The sequence below is a fragment of the Euleptes europaea genome, chromosome 3, assembly GCF_029931775.1.
Source record: "Euleptes europaea isolate rEulEur1 chromosome 3, rEulEur1.hap1, whole genome shotgun sequence".
Lineage (NCBI taxonomy): Eukaryota > Metazoa > Chordata > Lepidosauria > Squamata > Sphaerodactylidae > Euleptes > Euleptes europaea.
Genome location: NC_079314.1, coordinates 17,805,513 through 17,830,624, shown reverse-complemented (window position 1 = coordinate 17,830,624; position 25,112 = coordinate 17,805,513). Strand labels below are relative to the sequence as shown.

The following is a 25,112-nucleotide window of genomic DNA, read 5'->3' as shown; positions in this document are numbered from 1 at the left end:
AGAACTTGGATGGGGAAAATGTACATCTAAAGAGTGGCAAATCCAAGGCGAAACCTCCCATGCATAAATGGCCAGAATTTTGATGGGGAAAATGTGCATCTGAAGAGTGGCAAATCCAGGGCGAAACCTCCCAGGCATAAATGGCCAGAATTTGGATGGGGAAAATGTGCATCTAAAGAGTGGCAAATCCAAGGCGAAACCTCCCAGGCATAAATGGCCAGAATTTGGATGGGGAAAATGTGCATCTGAAGAGTGGCAAATCCAAGGCGAAACCTCCCAGGCATAAATGGCCAGACTTGGATGGGGAAAATGTGCATCTGAAGAGTGGCAAATCCAAGGCGAAACCTCCCAGGCATAAATGGCCAGAATTTGGATGGGGAAAATGTACATGGCCAGAACTTGGATGGGGAAAATGTGCATCTGAAGAGCGGCAAATCCAGTGCGAAACCTCCCAGGCATAAATGGCCAGAACTTGGATGGGGAAAATGTACATCTAAAGAGTGGCAAATCCAAGGCGAAACCTCCCATGCATAAATGGCCAGAATTTCGATGGGGAAAATGTGCATCTGAAGAGTGGCAAATCCAAGGCAAAACCTCCCAGGCATAAATGGCCAGAATTTGGATGGGGAAAATGTGCATCTAGAAAGTGGCAAATCCAAGGCGAAACCTCCCATGCATAAATGGCCAGAATTTGGACGGGGAAAATGTGCATCTGACGAGTGGCAAATCCAAGGCAAAACCTCCCAGGCATAAATGGCCAGAATTTGGACGGGGAAAATGTGCATCTAGAAAGTGGCAAACCCAAGGCGAAACCTCCCAGGCATAAATGGCCAGAATTTGGATGGGGGAAATGTGCATCTGAAGAGTGGCAAACCCAAGGCGAAAAGCCTCCCAGGCACAAATGGCCCACGTCTGCACGGGGCGAGCTGGAGCCTAGAAAACGACGAGGAGGCAAACGGGGCTGCTGAGCAGGCCCCAGAAACGACGAGATCTTTCTCGCTGCCTTTCTTTCTTGGCCCCCCCCCCGCCCCCCGCCGACCCCCTTCTTCCAGCGCGTTCTAGAAGGAGACCCGAGCCCGGGGCTGCCCCCTCCTCTCGATTGACGCGCCGCGGGTCCGCCCCACGCGCCGCCTCCCGCTCGCGCCCACGTGTGTTTATTGATGTCCAAGGCCCGGGGGGGGGGAGGCGGGCGGAGACACCCAAAGGCCCCGCCCCGCCCCCGGCCCCGGACCCTCCCGAAGCCTCGGAGCCCTTCCAGCGCCTTCGAGGGGGGCGGCGCGGCGCCGCGATAAAAGGCGCGCGGCGGGGCGTGCGCGGCGTCGCTGCGGAGCTGCAAGGGGAGAAGCGCCTCTCTGCCCGCGCCATGGACATCGCCATCCACCACCCTTGGATGCGGCGGCCCTTCGGCTTCCCGCCGCTCTTCCCCTCCCGCCTCTTCGACCAGCGCTTCGGCGAGGGGCTGCTGGAGGCCGACTTGTTCTCCGGCATGGGCACGCTCAGCCCTTACTACATGCGGGGGCCCCTGCCCCACTTCCCCGAGACCGGCCTCTCCGAGGTGAGGAGGCGCGAGCGGGGCGGGGGGGCCGGGGAAGCCGCCTGCGCTGCCCTCGAGCATGTGCAGAGCGCTTCTGGCAGTCGGGCGCGTCCTTTCCCACTCGCCGTCTGGGTTTCTTGCCAGGAGGGGGGGTGCCCAGCCTAATCCGGCAAGGAAGGGGGTGCGGGGCGAAACTCTGGTGGGTGGTGGCCGGAAAAGCTTCCCGCGCTGCCTGTGAGCATGTGCAGAGTGCTTCTGGCGGGGTGGCCGGGAAAGCAACCTGCGCTGCCTTAGAGCATGTGCAGAGCGCTTCTGGCAGTCGGGCGCGTCCTTTCCCACTAGCCGTCTGGGTTTCTTGCCAGGAGGGTGGGTGCCCAGCCTAATCCGGCAAGGAAGGGGGTGCGGGGCAAAACTCTGGTGGGTAGTGCCCAGGGTGGCCGGAAAAGCTTCCCGCGCTGCCTTAGAGCATGTGCAGAGTGCTTCTGGCGGTAGTGTGTTCCTTCCCCCCCTCCCTCCCTAGCCATCTGGGTTTATTGCCAGGAGGGTGGGTGCCCAGCCTAGACGTGGCTAATCCGGCAAGGAAGGGGGTGTGGGGCAAAACTCTGGTGGGTAGTGCCCAGGGAAAAGCTTCCCGCGCTGCCTATGAGCATGTGCAGAGTGCTTCTGGCGGGAGTGTGTTTCCCTCCCCCCTCCCTAGCCATCTGGGTTTATTGCCAGGAGGGTGGGTGCCCAGCCTAGACGTGGCTAATCTAGCAAGGAAGGGTGTGTGTGGCAAAACCCTGGTGGGTAGTGTCCAGGGTGCCTAGAAAAGCTTCCCGTGCTGCCTTAGAACATGTGCAGAGTGCTTCTGGCGGTAGTTGGTCCCCCCCCTTTCCCACTAGCTGTCTGGGTTTATTGCCAGGAGGGCAGGTGCCCAGCCTCGAGGTGGTTACTCTGCCAAGGAAGGGTGTGTGTGGCAAAACCCTGGTGGGTAGTGCCCAGGGAGAAAAAGCTGGAAGGTGGCAGAGCCGGTTGGTACAGGACTGAGGCAGGAAAGGGTGCCCGTGGGTGGGCTTCACTGGCAATTGGAGGCTGTGCTGCTGCCTATTATGGTCACGTTCTTTCTCCTGCCCCTGCTGGCCTTCCGGGAGACAATGCCAAGGGGCTTGGCTAGGCTTGCACAGGAGGGAATGGCCTGGCATCGCCCAAAACCCACTCTTGGCTGCAGAGGATGCAGGCAGCTTGTGTGGCTTTCTGCCTGCAGCTCACTGCAGGAATGGGATCCAAATTGCTTTTTTTGGGGGGGGGGGTCTGACAAGAACCCAAAAGAGGGCACCGCTGACTTAGCTGAATGGTGGCCGCAGTAACCAAAACCAACCTGAGGAAGAGCTTGGTGGGACCTCGCGCTTCTGAGGCTTGGGGGATTAGTTTGTACGTGACAGATTCTCTTTTGTAACGGCTCTCCTCCGATTTCTGCCTCACGCCCCCTTGGCAGGGATATTGCCTGTCTGTTTTGGCTCTAAATATAGACCGGCGCTAGAAATATCACGTCGGTAGGAAAGCCGTATACTTTGGAACTGGCGAGGTAATGAAAGACCACCGGCCCGATGAAGCGTTCTGGAGAGCTCGGAAGCTTGCACGCTGGTCTTTGTTTTGGTTGATCCTAATAAAAGGAACTGTGTGGTTTCTTGTTCTGAAATTCTTGCTGTCGTCTCAGGTGGCAACAGCTGCCTCCAATTCTCTTGTGAGTGGTTTTCCATGTCCTTTAGGCTCCTGAAAAGGGGATTGATTGTAACTTCTGGTCATGTGGGTAGCCAGGTACTGGGACACCAACTTGCTTCTTGGTTTAGACATCTGGACTTTGCATTTGTAGGGCTGTGAACCAGTGTGGTGTGGTGGTTGAGCGGCGGACTCTAATCTGGAGAACCGGGTTTGATTCCTCACTCCTCCGCATGAGCGGTGGACTCTGAGCTGGTGAACCGGGTTGGTTTCCCCACTCCTAAACATGAAGCCAGCTGGGTGACCATGGATTAGTCACAGTTCTCTCCGAACTCTCTCAGCTCCACCTACCTCAAAAAGTGTCTGTTGTGGGGAAGGGAAGGAGATTATAAACTGGTTTGAGACTCCTTAAAAGGTAGAGAAAGTTGGCATATAAAAACCAGCTCTTCATCTCTCCTAATGTGCAAAACCGGAGGAATAAATCCACATCTGAAGCTGGATTCTGTCACCTGCCAGTCTAAGAGCTATGACAAATTTGCACGTACCTGGCTGTTCTACTTGCAGTGCAATCCTGTGCAGAGTTACTGCAGTCCAAGCCCATTGAAATGAACAGGCTTAGACTGGGGTAACTCCGCGTAGGATTGCACTGTTAACTTTCTCCAGTTGATGCAAAAGCACAAGTCCCTTTAAATCCTTCTTGGTAGGGATCCTAAGAGCCTGCATGGCATTGCACAGCTAAAGAAGGGGTGGGGGGAACTATGGTGTAGTGGTTAAGAGCGGTGGACTCTAATCTGGCAAAGTGGGTTGGTTTCCCCACTCCTCCACATACAGCCTGCTGGGTAACCTTGGGCCAGTCACAGTTCTCTCAGAGCTCTCTGAGCCCCACCTACCTCATCAGGTGTCTGTTGTGGGGAGGGGAAGGGGAGGTGGTTGTAAGCCGTTTTGAGGCTCCTTAACGGTTTAGAAAATCGGGGTATAAAAACCAGCTCTTATTATTATTATTTTGGGAGTCCAAAGAAGGCTGAAAATCCTGTGAATACTAAAACTATTCTTGTATAGTCTGGTCTTGGAATACGCAGCACGCTCGCTACAGTTGAAACACATTTACATCCTGCTTTTCTCCCCAGGGGGACGTAAAGCAGCTTACAGATTCTTTTCCTTCTTGTACCTTGTCTCCACAACAACCCTGTGAGGTAGGTTAGGATGAGAACAAGTGCGACTGGCCCAAAGTCGCCCAGTGAGCTTGCATGGTAAGATTTGAACCGGAGCTTAGTCCAACATTTGAACCACAACACCACAGCTGCTCTGCCGTGTTGTGACAGTAGCCCCTGCTGGCTAGCAAGCGGGTAGGTATTTGAATATATCCTGCGCCTGGCAGAAGTAGAGGAAAGCCAATAAAGTATCATCTGCTTGCTCTCACTATGGGCCAGGCTGAGCCAGGCATGCAGGATGGACTTGGGGGAGAAATGTGGGCTGAAATGTAAATGAAAACATGCAAGTTTCATTTCCTTCCAGGTGCAGATGGATAAAGACAAGTTCTCCGTCCACTTGGACGTGAAGCACTTTTCCCCAGAAGAGTTGAGCGTGAAAGTTGTGGGAGACCACATCGAGGTGCATGCCAAACATGAGGAGCGCCCGGTATGTACCAGTTCTCCTACACAGGAGTTGCTCCGTGGCTTGTCCTAAAAATTTGGTGACCACTAGCAAATTGATTATAGACATGTAGCGAAAAACGGGGGTCTTGGGGGGGGGGCGAGAGAGACCCAGAGACCATTGTCAAGAAAAACAGTTTTATTTAAGCTGGTTGCCCAGTTGCTCTAGTAAGCGAAAATGACTGAGCCCCGATTGTACTGGGGAAAACACTTTTATCCCAAATCCATGCTTTGTCAGGAAAAGTCAACATTCCATGCCTATCTAGTTGTTTTACATAGTCTGGAGCCTAAGAGCTTCAGCGGCTTCATCCAGTTCCGTTATCGTTCACTCTGACTTCTCCATGACATTTACCCTACTAACTTAGCACACACACACACAGAGTTATCCTGCCCAGCAACAAGTTATTCCCTTGCTGTCTTAATACATTTACAGAAAGGAAAAGGTTATCACAAACTATTAAATCAGAATATTAAAGTGGATCCTCCACATTAAGAGGAAGTCTATCTTGCTGTCTCAGACAAAAAATGGGCAAGGGATGAGTGTAGCCCCAACTGTAATTTGGAAGCAAGTCCTACTGGATTTTGCAATTGTCTCTTTTCAGATATTTAGAGGCAATACCAATCTTGCTTTATCAATCCATCTCCAGTGGGGGGGGGGACACACCCACACTCCTTTCCTCCAGGTAGGAGAGCTGTTGCATTACAAGCTTCTCTAAGATAACACCTGTGCTTCTCCCCCCAAAAAAGAAGTTTATGCAGCAGTCAGTTTGTTAGCATTGAAGATGCCCCAGGACTTTGGCTTGGATCCAGCAATGTGTAAACAGAAAGGAAAACGTACTTTGCACAGTTCAGCTTGCGCAAGCTGTAGCGCAGCAGCAACACATAGGGCGTTTGTATAATTTTTATTGAGGTATCGACATGTACCTGGAGAAATCAACAGAGGGTTCATACGATTTTTGTTTAATCTGGTCTTGAAATGGCATCGGAAGGCCTTGTGCCAGGTCTTGTGCCTACAGAAGATAGTGGGGATACAGTCGGTGACAGGAGGAATTGTTAGCACTTTGCTTTCAAGAAGACGGTTCCACACGTTGGAATCTTCCTTAAAATCTACCCCTTTGTACTGAATTCAGTAGAATTTTTTTCCCAGGCAGTCTTTAGAAGTGGGCTGTAAATAGCAGTTAGATTGCGATTCCTGTCCTCGCTGAACCCTCCTCGTCAAGATCCCCCTGAAGAGGCTAAATTCCCATTGGAACAATTCACTGGTAACTGCTTCTCCCAAGGCCTGATTGTGGGATGCCCTTTTTTACCCAAATCTTTATACAACAAAGGGAAGGTAGTCCTTAGCTCATCAGAACCAAACTCCTGGGTCAGTTTCTTAGTTGTTGAGGTAGGAGTCCTGCTTCTGTAATGTGTTCCAGAGAACCCACCCTTAGCGAGAAGCAAAGAATACAAAATCTAATTCTGCATAGTGGTCTAGAACACAGTGGGGTATACCTTGCGGCTGCATCCCTCTCCCCCAAGTAAAACTTCAGCATCCTCTTTGTTTTGACGGAGGGTGTATCTCGGCGTTGCCTTCTCGAGTAGCTTGTCCTCCTTTAGAATCCCGTGAAGTCACTCGCCTGCCCTTTCCTTCCAGGACGAGCACGGTTACATCTCTCGGGAGTTCCACCGCCGCTACATGATCCCCAAGGGGGTTGACCCCGCTTCGGTCGTCTCGGCACTGTCTCCAGACGGGATCCTCTCCATCACGGCCCCCGTTGCCCAGGCTGCTCTTCCACAGGAGCGCAACATCCCTATCAGCCGCCAGGAGAAGCCCGCGGTCGCTGGAAAGTAGTTGGGGCACCGGCCCGTGCCTGGAAGCTTGCTATCCTTCCCCTTTGGAGCCAGCACCATGGGCCGGCTCTCGGCTTGACAGTAGCCAGTCAGCATAAGCCTCTAAGGAATCCACGTTTTTCTCTCTTGTCCTACTGGAGGATCTGACGGCAGAGGCTCAGCTGCCCCAGCGTGATCTTTGAGGGCGATTTTCCCTTCTACTCAAGAAGCTGTCCTCCAGGAGTTGGGATCTGGTCTCTTCTCTTCTCGGGTGGGCATGGGCCTCTGCTGCAGGCTTAACTTGTTCGTGCTGAACTCTTGCTGACCATAAATAAGGATACCAAGTTGAATTTACTTAAGCCATTGCAAAACTAATGTGGATTCTTGGTTAATAAAACTTTTTGAGGCTAAAGCCCTTGGTTGTAAGATTGTATTTTGTGGGGTTGGGGTGGAGGGTGGGAAGGATGACTTCAACCATCAGCTGGTGGTTGGAATCCAGGGTGGAGAGCCAGCGTGGTGTAGTGGTTAAACGCGGTGGTTTGGAGCGGTGGACTCTGATCTGGAGAACCGGGTTTGATTCCCCACTCCTCCACGTGAGAGGTGGAGGCAGGGCCGGTGCCAGGCTGTTTTGCTCCCTAGGCGAGGCTAACTACTTGTGCCCCCCCCCCCATTGCAAACCAATTTTCAAAATCAAACATCCTGTTATAAAAACACAAAACTTGAAACTGCCAATTTTTTTTAAAAAAAATGTCCCTCGGGTCAGTTCTGCGCCCCCTTTGAGGTCTGTGCCCTAGGCAACTGCCTTGTTCGCCTAATGGTAGCACTGGCCTTGGGCAGATCTGGTGAATTAACTGCACATCTATTCAAAATCAAAGTAAAACTTTTTAGTTGAAATGTATTCAACAAAACTGATGAACTTGATCCAGTGGTACCAGCTTCTTCAAAGTCTGGAATCGTTTCCACCAAATTTGCCAGCATAGCTTGATCTATTGTAAATTAGTGAACAATGCAGTTGAAGGGGCCCACCTCTAGCGCCTCCCCTGCTGCCCTCTTGCCTCTTAGTACCCCCTAGGTAATCCCACCTCCCAGGGGGTGGTAGTGCCCACTTGGGAACCACTGCTCTAGTCCAATCCTCCGACTACTACACCACACTGCCTTCTAAAGGTCTACCAATTTTGATGCAAACTTTTTTGAAACTGGCCTGTCGCTCTCATGACCAGAGCACTGGAGATGGGACACAAGTGCTCCTGTGGTCAAATTGTTTTCTTGCTGAAGGCATAAACTGCATAGGTTAGCTAAGAAGGATGCAACAGCTTGTATTTATAGAACCTGTACTCTACATGAGTATTGCTGGCTGAGGCCCTCATACTGGAGCGTTCTGGGGCTTGACCAGTGAAGTCCTTGCCTGGGACCAAGTTAAGCACAAGGCTGGGGAAGTTCAGTTTAAAAGGGAATGCAGCGAACTGCCTTATAGCAAATCCTGACCAGGTATGCCTTCCACTGACGATCCGTTCTGAACAATACCAACTACAGCAGCTAGCACAAAGAACGCCATTTGAAACTGGCCAAAGCAGAATGTTCCAGCAATCCGGACAAAAATAATATCCTCGATTGGCACGCAACTCCTAAGAAGGGATTAAGAGACACATCCTTCCAATTGTCAGTGCTTGCCTGTGCAAAACCGTAATGAGCTTTGGTGCAGAAGGAAAGTCCAGCCACCTGGCTTCTGCCCAAGGAGAAACTGGAGGCTGCCTTGAGTCTCCTCCCCCCACCCCCTGCTGTGTCTTAAAGAAAAAATTGCAAGGTACAAATCCAGAGGCTTCTATTAAAATACCATCACCTGATTTGGGGAAGGGAAAAAAAAGCTACATCTAATCAAAACCAGGCATAAAAATCTGATTGGCAAAGGTAAACAGACAAAAGATTTTATAGTCCTTGTGGCAGGCAGGAACATCTTACCTTCAGAGGTTACCAACAGCCTGGATGCAGATGATGAGAGAGAACGCATCTTGGTCATCTTCTGGGCATGTAGTGGGGGTCACGGGGTGTGGGGGGAGGGTAGTTGTAAATTTCCTGCATTGTGCAGGGGGTTGGACTAGATGACCCTGGTGGTACCTCCCTTTAAGAAAGAGGCTTTATGGGCAGAAATGGGCAGGTGAAGCTTTTCAAGGCATGAACAACATCACCTAGTAAATAGTACCCCATTGAGCAAACCTTTTTCCCCCACTAGGTTATTGGCAGCTCTACTCAGAGGTAAAGCAGAAAGAGACAAGGGAGATGTAGATATTTGTAGCCTGCTTTTCTCCCCAGTCTAGACCCAAAGCAGCTTACAAGAAGAAGAGTTGGTTTTTATATGCTGACTCTCTTTACTTTTTAAGAAGAATCAAACCAGCTTAGAATCTCCTTCCCTTCCTCTCCCCACAACAGACACCTTGTGAGCTAGGTGGGGCTGAGAGAATTCAGAGAGAACTGTGACTAGCCCAAGGTCACCCAGCAGGCTGGATGTGTAGGAGTGGGGAAACCAGCCCGGTTCACCAGATTAGAGTCCACCATTCTTAACCACTATACCACGCTGGCTCTTACAATATGGTTTGTCCTCACAACAACCCCCCTGTGAGGTAGGTTAGACTGAGAGTGGGCCGAGATCACCCTGTGAGCTTAGGTGGCAGAGTGGGGGTTTGAACCTGGGTCACCCGATCCTACTAGGATAGTAACTGCCCCACCACACTTTTGTGTCAGAAGCATGCATAGGAGAATCTTGGCTCCTACCCCGGCCCTTGCTACGGCAAGATTTTTATAGGGGTTGTTTGCATCGACACGTATGCCCAGGAGTAACCGCAGTACAGACTGTCACGCATATGAACTGGATGATTTCCAGCGGCCGTGGCTTCCCAAATCTGAGCGGAGACAATGCTGCTAGAGGCCTGGAAGACATGCTCTCGGCTCAGGTCCAAGGCTAACCCAACGGGGTGGGTGTAGCGTTTGGTTTGATACACGCAGAAACCTAAGTTGCAAGACCAGTTTAGGCATGGAAGTCACTGGGTGGGCTCGGGCAGGCGCCGTCTCCCAGCCGAGCTTGTTTTGCAGGGGAAAATGAGAGCGGCCTCACGGGACACACCTATTAAGAGCCAGTTGCCGGCCTTTGTTTTGCCAGGTTTGAAGATCCGAAACGATGGGGAAGGTTCAGATCCAACTTGCGTAAGGATCCTGAGAGCCTGTGTGAAACGGTTACAGGAATGCCCTCAGGAAACCCAGGTTCAACACACCCCTTTCCCAGAATGCTCCTCACTTGATGACTAGGGTTGCCAGGTCCCTCTTCGCCACCAACAGGAGGTTTTTTGGGAGGAGCCTGAGGAGGGCGGGGTTTGTGATGGGGAGAGGCTTCAAGGCCATAGAGTCCAATGGCCAAAGTGGCCATTTTCTCCAGGGGAACTGATCTCTATGGGCTGGAGAGCAGTTGTAATAGAGGGAGATCTCCAACTAGCACCTGGAGGTTGGCAACCCTACTTGATGAACTCTTGCTCAGTCCTCTACCTCACAGGGTCGTTGTGAGGACAACAGAAAGGAGGTCAAAAACCAGAACTCCCTGAAAAAAGGGCAGGATTTTTTTTTTTTTAAGTGACAGGTGGATGCACGGTATCCCTCCGTGAGTAGTATCTAAAAACACTTGGCGGGCACCAGGAAAGGTGTCAGCGGGTGCCATGGTGCCCATGGGCACGGCGCTGGGGATCCCAGATCTGCGTGCTCACAGCTTGAAATCACGTCGTGTCTTCGTAGTGCGCGTCAGGAAGGTCTCCCCGTGCCTGAGAAATCTTTGCAGACTGGATGGCGGTCAGGACAGGAGGACTCCACAGTCCCTTATTCCAAATACTGTGTTTATTGATACACAACACACAAAGACCCATAAGGTGAGGGACTTCCAGTAGACTACGGGGCTCAGAGGACGAGGGGGGTGACGGTGGGAAATCCCGGTGGTATGATGAAACGCGCCCTCCTTCACTGCCGTTCGTACATCTCCTTCAAGATCTTCATGCTCTCCGCGTAGCGCAGCTGGTTTTTGTGCGAGGCCTCTTTCCACCTGCGAATGGGAGAAGCCACAAAGCTACATTACCTCCCCCAACGTTTGCACCCAGTCTTCTCCTCCTGATCGGTGCATCCCCCCTTTCGCTCTGCCTCGCCCACTGTATGAACACCGTCCAACTACTTCTCATTCCACCGCTTCCTGTTACACGGCAACGCCTACCTCTGTCGGATCTTCTTCCACCGTTCCATGTTCTTGTAGATGAGGGAGGACATGGACGGCACGGGATCGGGAGCCTGGGGTGGAGAGAAAACACCCAGTTTACTCCAAAGCCCAGGACGGCACAACAAGAGAAACTAGAGAGCCAGAGTGGTGTGGTGGTTAGTGTGTTGGACTGGATCTGGGAGAACCAGGTTCAAATCCCTACTTTGACATGGAAGCTCACTGGGCGAGCTTGGGCCAGTCACATACTTTCAGCTTAGCCTACCTCGAGGGGTTGTGCAGAGAAAGGGGGAATGTTGAACACATGAAGCTGCCTTATACCGAATCAGACCCTTGGTCCATCAAAGTCAGTCTTGTCTACTCAGACTGGCAGCTGCTCTCCAGGGTCTCAGGCTGAGGTCTTTCACATCACCTACTTGCCTAGTCCCTTTAACTGGAGATGTCAGGCATTGAACCTGGGACCTTCTGCATGCCAAGCAGATGCTCTACCACTGAGCCACAGCCCCTTTGGGTCCCACTGGAGAAACATGGTGCATCAATATAGAAAATAAAACTACCCACATTTACTTAGTGCACTAAGAGCTCAGAGCAGCATAATTCTTCTTCTCTCTTATTCCCACAACCACCACCTTGGAAGGTAAGTTAGGCTGAATGTGTGTGACTTGTCCAAGGTCACCCAGAGAGCTTCCATGGCAGAGTGGGGATTCGAACTCGCGTCTTCCAGATCCTAGTCCAATACCCTAGCTGCTGCACTGGCTTGGTAAATGCCTAAACCACCGTGCAAATTCCAGGTTTGAGGAGAATGGGGGTACAAAGCAGCCAGATGAGCTGCTTGGAAATTTCCATCCAAGAAATGCCCCCGTCCTTCTCCAAACAAGCCAAGACACTGTTGCCTTCTTCACTTTACAAATGTGTCAAGGTTGGGTTCTTGACACTTTTGTGTACCACGACTCCACCCCACACTTCTCTCCTTCACACCGGACAACTCGGCAGAGGCGTCCCTCTGCTGGGGTTTTGTGTCTTTGTGTTTATACTGCCGGGGACGGAACTGGAGACTTTCCACATGCAAAGCAGATGTTCTTCTACTGAGGCAGGGCCTCTCCCCCAGGTCAAAGATCCTTCCCACCGTGTCAATGGCTCCTTTTGATTCTTCGTCGGGCTCCAGCGGGGAAGGGATACGCAGGTTCACAGGATCCCCCGCGGCGTTTGTCTGGCAGGGAGTCGGAGGCGGCAGCTTGTATACGTCCTGACCCTTCCCGTTCAGCCCCTCAACCCCCTAGGATGGAAGAAACATAGATTCAGACTCTGTTCTGCCAGGAACTCAAATAAGCCGCTAAATAAATCGGCCATTTGGCCAGTTGTATAGCGTAGCGGTCCTTAACCTTTCCAGACCAGACACCCACCTTTAATAGGGTTGCCAACCTCCAGGTACTAGCTGGAGATCTCCTGCTATTACAACGGATCTCCAGCTTGGAGAAAATGGCTGCTTTGGCAACTGGACTCTATGGCATTGAAGTTCCTCCCCAAATCCCACCCTCCTCAGGCTCCGCCCCTAAAGCCTCCTGCCGGTGGCAAAGAGGGACTTGGCAACCCTAACCTTTAACTCCCAGGGGCAGCCTAGAACTCACTGAGCTGCATGTGACAGGAAATCACAAAAATTAGAGTCACATGACAGGAAGACGGGGAACCAGAGTTATGATTTTACCAGTATCAAGGCCAGGATGGGATTCGAAGCCCCAGGTCTCCCCAGTCTACTGGCATGCTATAACCAAGAGGTCCCCAACCATTTTGAGCCTGCAGGGACCTTTGGAATTCTGAAACAAGGTGGTAGGCATAACTGCAAAATTGCTGCCGCAGCATGTGAACCCAACTGCAAAATGGCCGACACAAGAGGTAGAGCGAGGCGTGCCAGGCCCCGCAGCTCCACCGGCAGGAGCTTCGCGGGGCCATGGTGTTAGTGCGCAATGTGCGTGCGCACCTGGCATGGTGCGCCCGCACGCGATGCGCTTACGTCACTTCCAGTTTAACTTGGAAGTAACGGACGTTCTAGCGATCCCGGCCAAAACTCTATAGTTTCCATAGAGTTTTAGCCGAGGGTGCTAGAGCATCCGCGTCACTTTCGGGTTTACCCAAAAGTGACGCGTGAGCTGCATCTGCGTGCACCCGCAGTGCCCGCCAGCCCTCAGCTGGCCGGTGGGCAGCCCGGTGGATGGGCGGTAGTTTACCTGCCACCACCGGGCAATTGGCAACCCTAGGTAGAGCCAACCACAAAATGTCAGAGAGTAAGATCATGCATAACTCTAAAAGTAACTCTTCAACATTCCAGGCAGCAGCTTTGTTTAACAGCATGCCATTCAGAACAAATGTATTATTTTAAAATATTTACTTGCATTCACACGCAGCTGTGCCATGAGGATCCTTGTGCTATGGTGACAACTGATGCTGAAACAACTTTTTAAAAATCTGCATATATCTCTCATGGCAATCAGCTCTACTGGGCAAAGGCCCTACCTACTTTCTAAAAACATTTGGTGGGCACCATGGCGCCCAGGAGGGTTGCCCACCTCCAGGTGGTGGCTGGAGATCTCCTGTTATTGCAATTGATCTCCAGCCGATAGAGATCAGTTCCCCTGGAGAAAATGGCCACTTTGGAAGATGGACTCTAGGGCATTATACCCCACCAAAGTCCCTCCCCAAACTCCGCTCCCGTTAGGCCACATCCCCCCGATCTCCAGGTATTTTCCCATCCAGAGCTGGCAACCCCAGCATCCAGGATCTCCATGTTGGGGACCTCTGCTATAACCATCACACCACACTGCCTCTTCAAAAGTGGCATCATCTTTGGAATGATATTTAGACAAACATCACTATGTGAACAGTACAGAATCATGAGAGCTTAGTTCCCATTATAAATAGGGTTGCCAACTTCCAGGTACTAGCAGGAGATCTCCTGCTATTACAACTGATCTCCAGCCGACAGAGAAAATGGCCATATTGGCAATTGGACTCTATGGCATTGAAGTCCCTCCCCTCTCCAAGCCCTGCCGAACCAGGCTTTGCCCCAAAAACCTCCCGCCGGTTGTGAAGAGGGACCTGGCAACCCTAATCTTAAAAGGGCCCCTTTCTGGGCGGGGGTCCTTCTGTTTGGGTACCTCCTCATCCTCCGGCAGGGTGGGCAGAGTCGGGCTGGGAGACCGCTCCTGTTCCCGCACCATGGGACTGTTGCGCATCCAGGCCCGGCAGATGGGGTACAGAGGAGTGCTCTCGGAGAACTGCGCAAGGTCCACGCTCCGGTCAAACAGCTTGATGACGTAAGTATCTGGAGAGGGTTGCACAAAGGGTTGCGGGGTGGGGAGCAAGCCCCTTCTGTGCCAATCCCACAGAAACCACCTTCTGGGCAGGACTACACCCTGTCGCAGTAGCAATGATCTCATCCCCAGTACAAAGAGACACCTGTTAGTTATGTCATCCTTTGCTTCCAGTTTCTAGGCCTGAGAAAGTATTTTAGCTGGGAAAGTTATTTTGATGAGACAGCTAATGGCCTTCTACCTAGCTATTTCAGAAATGTGCCCATCGTTTGTGAAAGTGAAGTGATGCGTTTGTGCTGATTTTGCTTATCGCAATAGCCAATCAGGTACTTAGAAGTAGTCACATGATTGTGATAAGTGTCTTCAGAGATTGATCCGATAGATACGGTTTCTCTGTAACTATGCATGCTTGTGAAGACCAAATCGGATTTCCTTGGACTGAAGCTCAGAAGTCAGAGATCGAAGGACCCCTGCTTGGTAAGACCCTTTTGGCTAATTTGATATTCCTTAAGAGCAATGAACAAGAGACTGAAATCTGATTTGTTCTAATAGACAACTAGTTTTTGATATGAATTAGAATAATTCTAGGATTTTTTATTATACTTGCCTGTATATTTACACTCTGTGTAAGCTCAATAATTTTAATTCTCTAGTGTATACTGTCTTGTTTAATAAAAAGAACCCTTCTCTTTTTCAATAAAGGATAGATTCATACAGGTGTCAATTCATTTTCTGGTTGCCTGATTAGAGAAACAGAGGACTTGCGGTCTTACAAAATAACATTGTATTATCAAAAGTTCGAAGGGGTGAAAGCCCTTTCTGGCATGATAAAGCAAGGAGAGTTATGATACTGGGAATCACAGCCAAAAGCAAAGCTTTGGAGAATTTTCAGTTCATAATCTCTCTAAATGTTGCGAGTCGGAAAAGCCGAACGCTACAACCCCACATGCCAAGCATCTATCTACCTAGTGTTTTTTTATCCCACCTTCCTCCAAGGAGCTCAAGATAGCCCTCCCCTTCTCCATTCGGCTTTTGCAACAACCCTGTGAGGTAGGCTAGGCTGAGACAGAAGGATTGGACCAAGGTTACCCAGTGAGCTTCACAGCCAAGAGGGGAACTGAACGGGTCTCTCAGCCGTTTGACTGTCCAGGCCTGTCCTAACCCAGCCTTTAGACTCCACGGAAGAGGAACCCCCACCCATGTCCGAGGCCTCATGAACTCTGGAGGCTCCAGCAGAAGACTGCGTGGTGTAGTGGTTAAGAGCGGTGGTTTGGAGTGGTGGACTCTGATCTGGAGAGCCGGGTTTGATTCTCCACTCCTCCATGTGAGTGGCGGAGGCTAGTCTGGTGAACTGGATTTGTTTCCCCACTCCTACACACGAAGCCAGCTGGGTGACCTTGGGCTAATCACAGCTCTCTTAGAGCTCTCGCAGCCCCACCTACCTCACAGGGCGTCTGTTGTGGGGAGGGGAAGGGAAGAAGATTGGAAGCCGGTTTGATTCTTCCTTAAGTAGTAGACGCCGACGGAAGTCGGTTTCAGGTCGCCGGCTCAAGGTTGACTCCGCCTTCCATCCTTCCGAGGTGGGTAAAATAAGTACCCAGCTTGCTGGGGGTAAAGTGTAGATGACTGAGGAAGGCACTGGCAAACCACCCCGTAAACACAGTCTGCCTAGTAAATGTCGGGATGTGACATCACCCCATGGGTCAGGAATGACCCGGCGCTTGCACGGGGGACTACCTTTACCTTTTTTTTAAGTGGTAGAGAAAGTTGGCATACAAAACCCAACTCTTCTTCTTCTCCTACAGCAGGCTGCCGTACAGCTGGCAGACCAGGAACCTCCTGAACCTCCAGAGTCTCCCCTGGGGACCCCAAGAGCAACAAAGGCGCAGGGCTGGAGCCAAAGCCTGGACCTGGCCTGGGAGTGCACGCTTGGCAGCTCCAGGCCTCCCACACGCCAACCTTGCCAAGGAGGAAGACGCCCCTCTCTGGATCTCGGCAGGGTAGAGCACCTAACTCTAGATCTTTGCAGGATCGGAGACCCAGCCCTGGCCACAGGAAAGGGTGGGGCTCTCAGTGCCTTCTAGAATCCTTCAACCCAGCCCTAGCCTTTATTAGATGTCTCCTAGCAGCTGGCTTCTGCTTTTACTTCTAGGCTCTGGCTCCTGCCTTGACTAACAGTTCTTGCCCTGCTTGCCTGTGATCATTAGGCCTTGCTGCCCAGCTCGCCAGGTACGGAATGGGACTCTGGCTTGGAAGCTGCTATGGCGCATTGCCTTTGCTGCACATTCTGTTGCAGAGTCAGTAGCGCTGACGTTATCGGAGCACCAGCCAACATACTCCCATTTGAAGGACTGCTTACTTCCATATGAACCTTCCTGACTGCTAAGGTTATTTAATGTGTGACACATGCAAGGTTTAGAGCAAAATAGGGAAGTTAGAGCATCTGAACCAAACTGGGGAGATTCACATTCGGATCCTTGCTCAGCCATGAAGCTCACTGGGTGACCCTCGGTCTGCCATTCTTTCTCCCTGTCAACCCCACCCCTCACAAGGTTGTTGTGAGGATAAAATTGGAGAAGGGTAGGATAAAAACTAGACGACTTGAGTCATGATAGAAATGGAGACAGCTGCTCTCCCTTGGAAAGAGAAGCCTTCGAGGTTCTGCTACTCTGGAGAAAGGAATAGGGCAATGAAAATAAGTGGTGTTTTTTTTAAAGAAATCTTTAAAAGGTTGAAAAATTTTTACTTCAGCAAGATTGCGATTAGGGCAAAGTAGCAGAAGAACGTCAAAAGGCAGAGAGAGCCAACTGAAGGTATTTTTCCCACCAACAAAACAGAACATCTTTTAATTATGGGTTTATCTTTTAATTACGGGTTTATCTTATCAACTTTTTAATGGTCTGCTTTTGTTTTACGGATAATTTTTCTACTACTTGTGTTTTAATACTGTAGTTCTCAATTGGAAGGCAGGGCTCTGAAGAGGTGGCACAGAAATATTCTAAACCAACATATAACAATATGGAACACTTGTAGAGCCAGGTAAAACAAATGGGAGTGTTTCTTCAGGGAAGGCATGGATTATTTCCAAACGGCCACCCCAAAGGTGCAGCAAGAGCACAAGCCTAGGTGACTTCTGAAGACTAAGCAAATTCAGAAAGAACATTAATAGCTGTTAGCTATATGGCTAAGCCGAGCCTCCATATTCAGAAGCAGTGTACCTCTGACTACTGGAGGCACAAAACAAGGGACGGCTGCTAGCATCATGCTGTTACACACAGTGCTGGACCAGATGGATTTGGGGGTCTGCTTCAACCCTTCATGTTCTTTACTCACTCTGCTTCTGCTGTCCGCCTTCGGCAAGACCGTCGTCAGTCTCCTTCCTCTTCTTTCGGCGGTGATGAGAGAATCGGGCCGAGGGCCTGGGAGAACAAGGGCACCTGATATATTACAGTGGTCCAATTCATAGGCTCTGAAAAAAATACCTCCCAGCATTGAAGGGCACAGGGCCAGGACCAAAAGACGCTCCCAGCAATCACGAACGGAAGCTGTTTATATGGTGGGCAGGACTGTGAAGTAGCAGACTGCTGTCTTGACCGAGGGAAGCCGTACGAGAACTTTGGGCTGAAGAAGGCCCATCCTGTAGGATGGGGCTGAAGAGCCAAGCCACTGTTCAGCTTGCTTCTTCAGCACATGTACACATGAAGCTGCCTTATACTGAATCAGACTCTTGGTCCATCAAAGTCAGTACTGTCTAGTCCAGGGGTCGGCAAACTCATTAGTCAAAAGAGCCAAATATCAACAGTACAACGATTGAGATTTCTTTTGAGAGCCAAATTTCTTAAACTTAAACTATATAGGTAGGCACACTGTTTATTAACTTAATAAACTTTAATTAAAGTTTTAAGTCTTAATTAAACTATAGGTACACTGAATAAAACTTGATATCATACTTAATAGTTATCTTATTTATTGATAAAAATTAAATTGTAAGTCCCTGCCATTCCCCCGTCCAGAGTCCTCGTCTGGAGGCCTGGTCTATCGCCATAAAAGCCTATTAGTAGACCTGGCCTCCGGCTGAGTCCCATTGGGAAACCAGGTCTACCCATTGGCTTTCTTGGCAGTAGACCTGGCCTCCAGAGGCCCATAGAAGCCAATTGGTAGACCTGGCCTCTGAAGGGGGACTTTTTCCCCTCCTCGGAGTCCAGGTCTACCGCCAAGAAAGCCAGTGGGTAAACATGGCCTCCCAATGGGACTCAGCCGGAGGCCAGGTCTACCAAAGGAAGCCCGCCCCGCCCAACAGGTGATAGGCGGGCGGGGGGGCAGGAACCGCCGAGCCGCCCACCCAGCAATCACGCGGCTAGAGGGGAGGGGAGGCTTTAGCCTCCCAACCATTGAGGGCAAGGGCAAGGGGGACCCGGCCATTCTCCACGGTGTGTGTGTGTGGGAAAGACAGTGCGTCCGCTTGCCCGCGCTCTCTCTCTCTCAGGCGCGCCGGCTCCGCAGCCCGGCTGCCGGCGCGAGCGGGCGCAAGAGCCACACTCAACGGCCCAAAGAGCCGCATGCGGCTCTGGAGCCGCAGTTTTGAGACCCCTGGTCTAGTCAGACCAGCAGCGGCTCTCCAGGGTCTCAGGCGGAGGTCTTTCACATCACCTACTTGCCTAGTCCCTTTAACTGGAGATGCTGGGGATGGAACCTGGGACCTTCTGCATGCCGAGCAGATGCTCTACCACTGAGCCCCTCCCCCTCCCCAATGGGTACTGTTGGAGGGGAAAAGGAATCAGCAAGCAAAACTCCAGCTGCACACGCAGAGTTCTCTCACACGTCGACAAGTCATTTGACTGCATCCTTCCTCGACTCGGGGAGAGCGCAATGGAAGAGTTTTTTAATCTCCTGTGCAACTGTCGATTGCCAGTCCAAGTAAATGAAACACTTTAGAGAACTGTACCTTTTCCCCGGGGCTGTAGGTGACGAGTCCCTGCAACCACAAAACAGAGAAGTTAGCCGCTGCCTTGAATGTGACAGCAGGGAAAAGCCTACTTGCAGGAGAATCGGTCCAAGAGGCGGAATAGCTGTTCTTGAGATTTAGGGACCAAAGAATACATTTCTCCCAGAGCCCATAGCAGAAATTCACTGCATTAAAAAACCCTAGTACAAAAACTACTTTGCTAATATATATATTTTACCAGCCTTATGAAAAACACTCAAATAGTGGAAATTTCTCAAATTTTATCCCCAAATGTTAGGCCAGCTCCCCGATATTCCTGAGTATTGGTAAGGAGGGGCTTTTCTTGAACCCTCCCTTTACAAAGATTTCCCGCTACTCTTCTCAGCATCCGAGAAGCAAAATGGGCAGTGTTCCCCCCGCAATCTGTGCTCTTCGAAAATTCAGTTGTTGCAAAAATGGAGAGCTCTGTGGGGTATGAACTCCACTTCAACGCATTTGTGCGTGCTCACACACTTTATCGCTTAGAGTCACGACGTCAGTCACGTGCCACTGAACAGCAAATAAAATCTAAAGAAAAGCTAGGGGAGTATTTCCTTGTAGGGGGGAGGAGGATTTTTGGGTGGGGTAGTCCCCCCCCCCAGTATTCTCTGTGTTTTGGATTTGTAGCTATAAGGAAATATAGGGGTGTACATATTTTAGTAAATAAATAAAAATTACTTGCTGAGTGCATCTGACGTTGTCTTTCCAGAGTCCTCTTCCATCTGCTCCCTGCAGAAATGTGTACAAAAGGAAGAAGAGTTGGTTTTTATATCCTGCTTTTCTCTACTGAAAGGAGTCTCGAAACAGCTTACAATCACCTCCCCCTGGCCACACACAACAGGCACCTTGTGAGGCAGGTGGGGCTGAGAGAGTTCTGAGAGAGCTGTGACTATCCCAAAGTCACCCAGCAGGCTTCATGTGGAGGAGTGGGGAATTGAACCCAGTTCTCCAGATCAGAGTCAGCCGCTCTTAACCACTACGCCACACTGGCAAAACAGGACATCACCAGTCTGGTCTAAGAACCTAGCTCCTGATCTGAATTGCAACAGGATCTGCTGCTCCTTCCAGCAGACGGATCTGTGAGGCATTCAGGCCTTTCTCCCATTGAGGGAGGCCATTTTAGAATCCCACCACTGTTTAAAACTGCACCTTCAACGCGTACACGTCTGCGACGCCCGGAGACACTTACCGATCAACATCGTTCTTCTCCAGCAGACACTGCAGCACAGCATCGAGACGGTTTCGCGCATTGGCCATCTCTAGATCTGTGACAGGGCCACGGGAGAGAGAAAGAATCGTCATTCCGGACCATGACAGGCCGTTGGAAATATTGGAACACAACAGTAGCTGAATGCCTTTTTATTGGTAGAAAAAGAGTTGGTTTTTATACACCTACTTTCTCTACCTTTTAAGGACAATCAAGCCGGCTTACAATCTCCTTCCTCTCCCCACAACAGACACCTTGTGAAGTAAGTGGGGCTGAGAGAGTTTGGAGAGAACTGTCACTTGCCCAAGGTCACTCCGCTGGCTTCATGTGGAGGAGTGGGGAGACCAACCTGGCTCACCAGATTAGAGTCCGCCGCTCTTAACCACTACACCACGCTGGCTCCCAATTAAAAGGTCACAAATTAGCAAGCAGGTTTTCAAGGACCTCAGAACTCTTCATCCGTCTGATGTCAACCAACACCTGAACACATGAAGCTGCCTTGTACTGAATCAGAGTCTTGGTCCATCAAAGTCAGTCTTGTCTACTCAGACCGGCAGCGGCTCTCCAGGGTCTCAGGCAGGGGTCTTTCATGTCACCTACCTGCCTAGTCCCTTTAACTGGAGATGCCGGGGATTGAACCTGGGACCTTCTGCATGCCAAGCAGATGCTCTACAAACTGAGCCACAAAAGAGGAGGGCACAAAAACGACCTTGGGGATGCCAGGAAAACTCTTCCATCTGCAGAGTACAACCGGGCCAGTTCACGACATCGTGTGGCCCCAAAGCTGCCCATTGCCTCCTTCCATGGGGTAAGCTGAACCCTCAACAGCTGCACAAGTTGGTCTGCAGGGCTCAGCTAGGGCCCACAAAGTTGGTCCAGAGGGGATGATGAGTGTAAGGGATGCCCATTACTTCCTCCTATATGGCCAACAGCCAGGAGTGAGCCAAGTTCCACCCACATGTTGGCATGGTCCTGACAGTGCTGCCCGGTGTGGGCTGCTTGGATGGAGAGCTGGCCTGGGATTGCAGTACTCTTCAGACTCGTGATCCAGACATTCATTCTTTCAATCAAGCCAAGATGACACAATTCCTGTTGACACAATCCCGCCATTTTAGACGGAAGCTTCCCTCCCTGACAAATCATGAAAAGCCTTGCTGCATAAAGGCAAAAGAACCCGACCGCTGCACATTGGTACTGGAGCCCCTCAAATTATCACTGTAGGCCTGGCAATACAGGTCAGAGCGGGCAAATTCTCAGACTGGGACGTCGGAGATCTGGATTCAAATAGCCACTCTGTGTCGAAAGCTTGCCGGTTGACCATGGGCCAATAACGCAGTCTCCTCAGCCCAACCTACCTCACAGGAGTGATGGTGCAAGAATAAAGTGGAGGAGGGCAGAGTAATGTTATCTACCGCATCAGGGAGAAAACTGGGGTAGAGATAAATAAATTGCAAACAAACAAACAAAACTCATCCCTACAAATAGCTAAATTATGCGGAAAGCAGAGAGGAATGCATTTATATAGGGGTTGGAAGTTTAGCTGATGCCATGAACCAAAGCAGACATTACATTTTGCTTTCTAGTGTGCCTAATTATGCATGGTATGGAGACAGAGGACAGGGAGAAACTTTTCTCCCTCTCTCATAAAACTAGAATGCAGGGTCACCTGCTGACGCTGAAGGGTGAGAGATTCAAAACAGATAAAAGGACGCATTTCTTCACACAACGCAAAGTTAAATTGTGGAACTCCCTGCCCCAGGATGTGGTGATGGCTGCCAAGTTGTACGGCTTTAAGAGGGGAGTGGATGTGTTCATGGAGAATAGGGCTACCCATGGCTACTAGTCAAAATGGATACTAGTCATGATGCATATCTATTATCTCCAGGATCAGAGAAGCATGCCTATTAGGTGCTGTAGAACACAGGCAGAATAATGCTGCTGCTGTTGTCCTGTTTGTGGGCTTCCTAGAGGCACCTGGTTGGCCACTGTGGGAACAGACTGCTGGATTTGATGGGCCTTGGTCTGATCCAGCAGGGCTTTTCTTACGTTCTTATTCACAGTGGGTAGCCGTGTTAGTCTGTCTGCAGTAGTAGAAAAGAGCAAGAGTCCAGTAGCACCTTAAAGACTAACAAAAATATTTTCTGGCAGGGTATGAGCTTTCGTGAGCCACAGCTCACTTCTTCAGATACAGCTAGAATGTATCTAGAATGACATTCTAGATGTATCTGAAGAAGTGAGCTGTGGCTCATGAAAGCTCATACCCTGCCAGAAAATATTTTTGTTAGTCTTTAAGGTGCTACTGGACTCTTGCTCTTTTCTACTTATGTTCTTATGTAATGCTACCTGGCCTCTAGTTCAGTATTTATTTATTTGGGGGATTTATATGCTGCGTCTCAAGGTCTCAGGCAGAGTAGGGTTTTTCCCCTCTCACACTTTCTACCCAAACACTTCAAACTGGAAATGCCAGATGTTAACCTGTACATGCGACATCTGTGCCCCAAACCACTGAGATACAGGGTGGCTGCTGAAGATGTGAACTAGCTATGCATCGAATTACATCAGTGTTTTTTCTCCCCACTGAATTCTTTCAGAACTGAGCAAGTCTGAGAAGCAACTATTATAACAATCTGCCTTCAATATTTACAGTCTGAAGTTTTCAAGGCCTCCTACCTGGCTTCTCTATTTTCACTTTCGCGTGCAACATGTTTCCCTCAGACTGGGTTCCCTGCATGGGGAAAAATGAAACAAGACAAACACACATCATTCGATACACACTGTTCAAACCATATAGTTTCAAAACCACTCAACCGACATTTGGTAAAGATTCCTGATCCTGTCAAAGGATGCCAGCTTTTGATTTAGACCGGACGCTTTGCAGAAGAGTAACTGTGTTATAGGAGCCCCGTGGCGCAGAGTGTTAAGCTGCAGTACTGCAGTCAAAAGCTCTGCTCACGACCTGAGTTCGATCCCAACGGAAGTTGGTTTCAGGTAGCTGGCTCAAGGTTGACTCAGCCTTCCATCCTTCCGAGGTTGGTAAAATGAGTACCCAGCTTGCTGGGGGTAAAGGGAAGATGACTGGGGAAGGCACTGGCAAACCACCCCGCAAACAAAGTCTGCCTAGAAAACGTTGGGATGTGACGTCACCCCATGGGTCAGGAATGACCCGGTGCTTGCACAGGGGACCTTTACTTACTTTACTAACTGTGTTATGCTACTGTAGGGAAAACCAATTTGTTGGAAGGGGAGACTATAAAAGTGGATCAGATTTTCCTAAACTGGGCTATAAAGCCAGATAACAAGTACTGATGGTTATTGTTGTTGATATAAAGTTAGTTGAAACCTGTACATTGGTAAAGACTTTAAGAGTCTTTGACACAGGAAGGATAAAAAGGAAAGTGCACATGCTGTGATTCCCAATTTCTCTACCAGACCTCACCAATTTCCTCAGGAGTTCTGTGCAACCCAAAAAGATTGCCCGCTCTCCATCAGCACAAGACTGGTCTATGCAGCCAAATGGAAAATGTCCGAGATACCGGACAAAGTTGACTGGATAAATGAAATGTTTGAATTCGCAGAAATGGCAAAATTAACAGCGTCGGTAAATCAAAATGAAAATGAAGATTTTGTGAAGGAGTGGGAGGCATGGATGATATATTGTGATAGGGAACTTAATATGAATGACGTTAAAGGTTGTGCATTATTCTAATTCAACAGTTAAGAATAATACTATCATATTGTTAAAGGGGAAAAAGAAAATAAGAAATAAGAACGAACATAAAGGCGTTATAAATGAATTCGATAAATATTGCAAAGAGGATAACAGAGATTTGTAGTAACAGAGGAGGGGAGAGGGGAAGTTAGAAGAAAATCGAGGTAGAATTTTATGGCTTTTTAGTTTGGCAGAAAAATCTGCATGCAAGGTTAATGAAATGTATGAAATTATAATAGAAAAATTTAAAAAAAATATTTAAAAAAAGAAAGAAGAAGAAGCACAAGTTAAGTCTTCAGAAGCTGCTGACGGTACCTGGCTCGTTTCTCTTAGGGCACAAAGTCAGCTTGAGACTGAGATGCTCCCAAAGGACAGGAATCTGACTTCCTTGCTCCCATGGACCAAACCAACCCAGGTCCCAGTGGGGGGGGGGTGCTCGGGGACGCTTTGTGGATCAGCCGCCTGCCCTTCCTCTCTCTCTCCCCCCCCCCCACTCGCCCCTGTGCAATCCCGGATACCTCCAGCCAACCCCCGGCGGCCGGTCCCCTCGCCCCTCTGCACCCCTTCCCCAATCCCCGTTCTCCCGAATGCATAAAAACCGCCTCTGCTTGCATTGCATGCTGGGATTTGTAGGCCGTTGGCCCGGGACGGGAAGCGGCGGCACGAAGACCAACGAGCGATTTCTGGCCGCGAAGGGAAACCGTGCAGCCATTTGGAAGAGCGGAGGTTCATGGGAGTTGTAGTTTTTTTTGGGGGGAGGGCGCTGTGCCCCTGGAAGGTGCAAAGATCTGCATTGGTATCTGAAGAAGTGAGCTGTGGCTCGCGAAAGCTCATGCCCTGCCAGAAAATATTCTTGTTCGTCTTTAAGGTGCTACTGGGCTCTTGCTCTTTTTTACAAAAAATATTCTTGTTCGTCTTTAAGGTGCTACTGGACTCTGGCCTTTTTCTACTAGAAAATATTTTTG

At 50.1% G+C, this 25,112-nt stretch overlaps 2 protein-coding genes across 2 annotated transcripts; one reads left to right on the top strand and one right to left on the bottom strand.

The window, feature by feature from the left end:
- Positions 1–1,361: 1,361 nt before the first annotated feature.
- Positions 1,362–6,722, top strand: HSPB6 (heat shock protein family B (small) member 6). Its single transcript, XM_056846865.1, has 3 exons — positions 1,362–1,555; positions 4,748–4,870; positions 6,521–6,722. The coding sequence occupies exons 1-3, from the start codon at positions 1,364–1,366 to the stop codon at positions 6,716–6,718; spliced, it is 513 nt and encodes a 170-aa protein (XP_056702843.1). The 5' UTR covers positions 1,362–1,363; the 3' UTR covers positions 6,719–6,722.
- A 3,948-nt stretch (positions 6,723–10,670) lies between these two features.
- On the bottom strand, positions 10,671–24,562 carry LIN37 (lin-37 DREAM MuvB core complex component). Its single transcript, XM_056847253.1, has 10 exons — positions 24,463–24,562; positions 23,109–23,163; positions 20,421–20,496; positions 19,910–19,960; positions 19,193–19,222; positions 17,581–17,666; positions 14,092–14,258; positions 12,066–12,215; positions 10,940–11,013; positions 10,671–10,774 (listed from the first exon to the last, which is right to left on the bottom strand). The coding sequence occupies exons 2-10, from the start codon at positions 23,140–23,142 to the stop codon at positions 10,693–10,695; spliced, it is 750 nt and encodes a 249-aa protein (XP_056703231.1). The 5' UTR covers positions 23,143–23,163; positions 24,463–24,562; the 3' UTR covers positions 10,671–10,692.
- Positions 24,563–25,112: the final 550 nt, after the last annotated feature.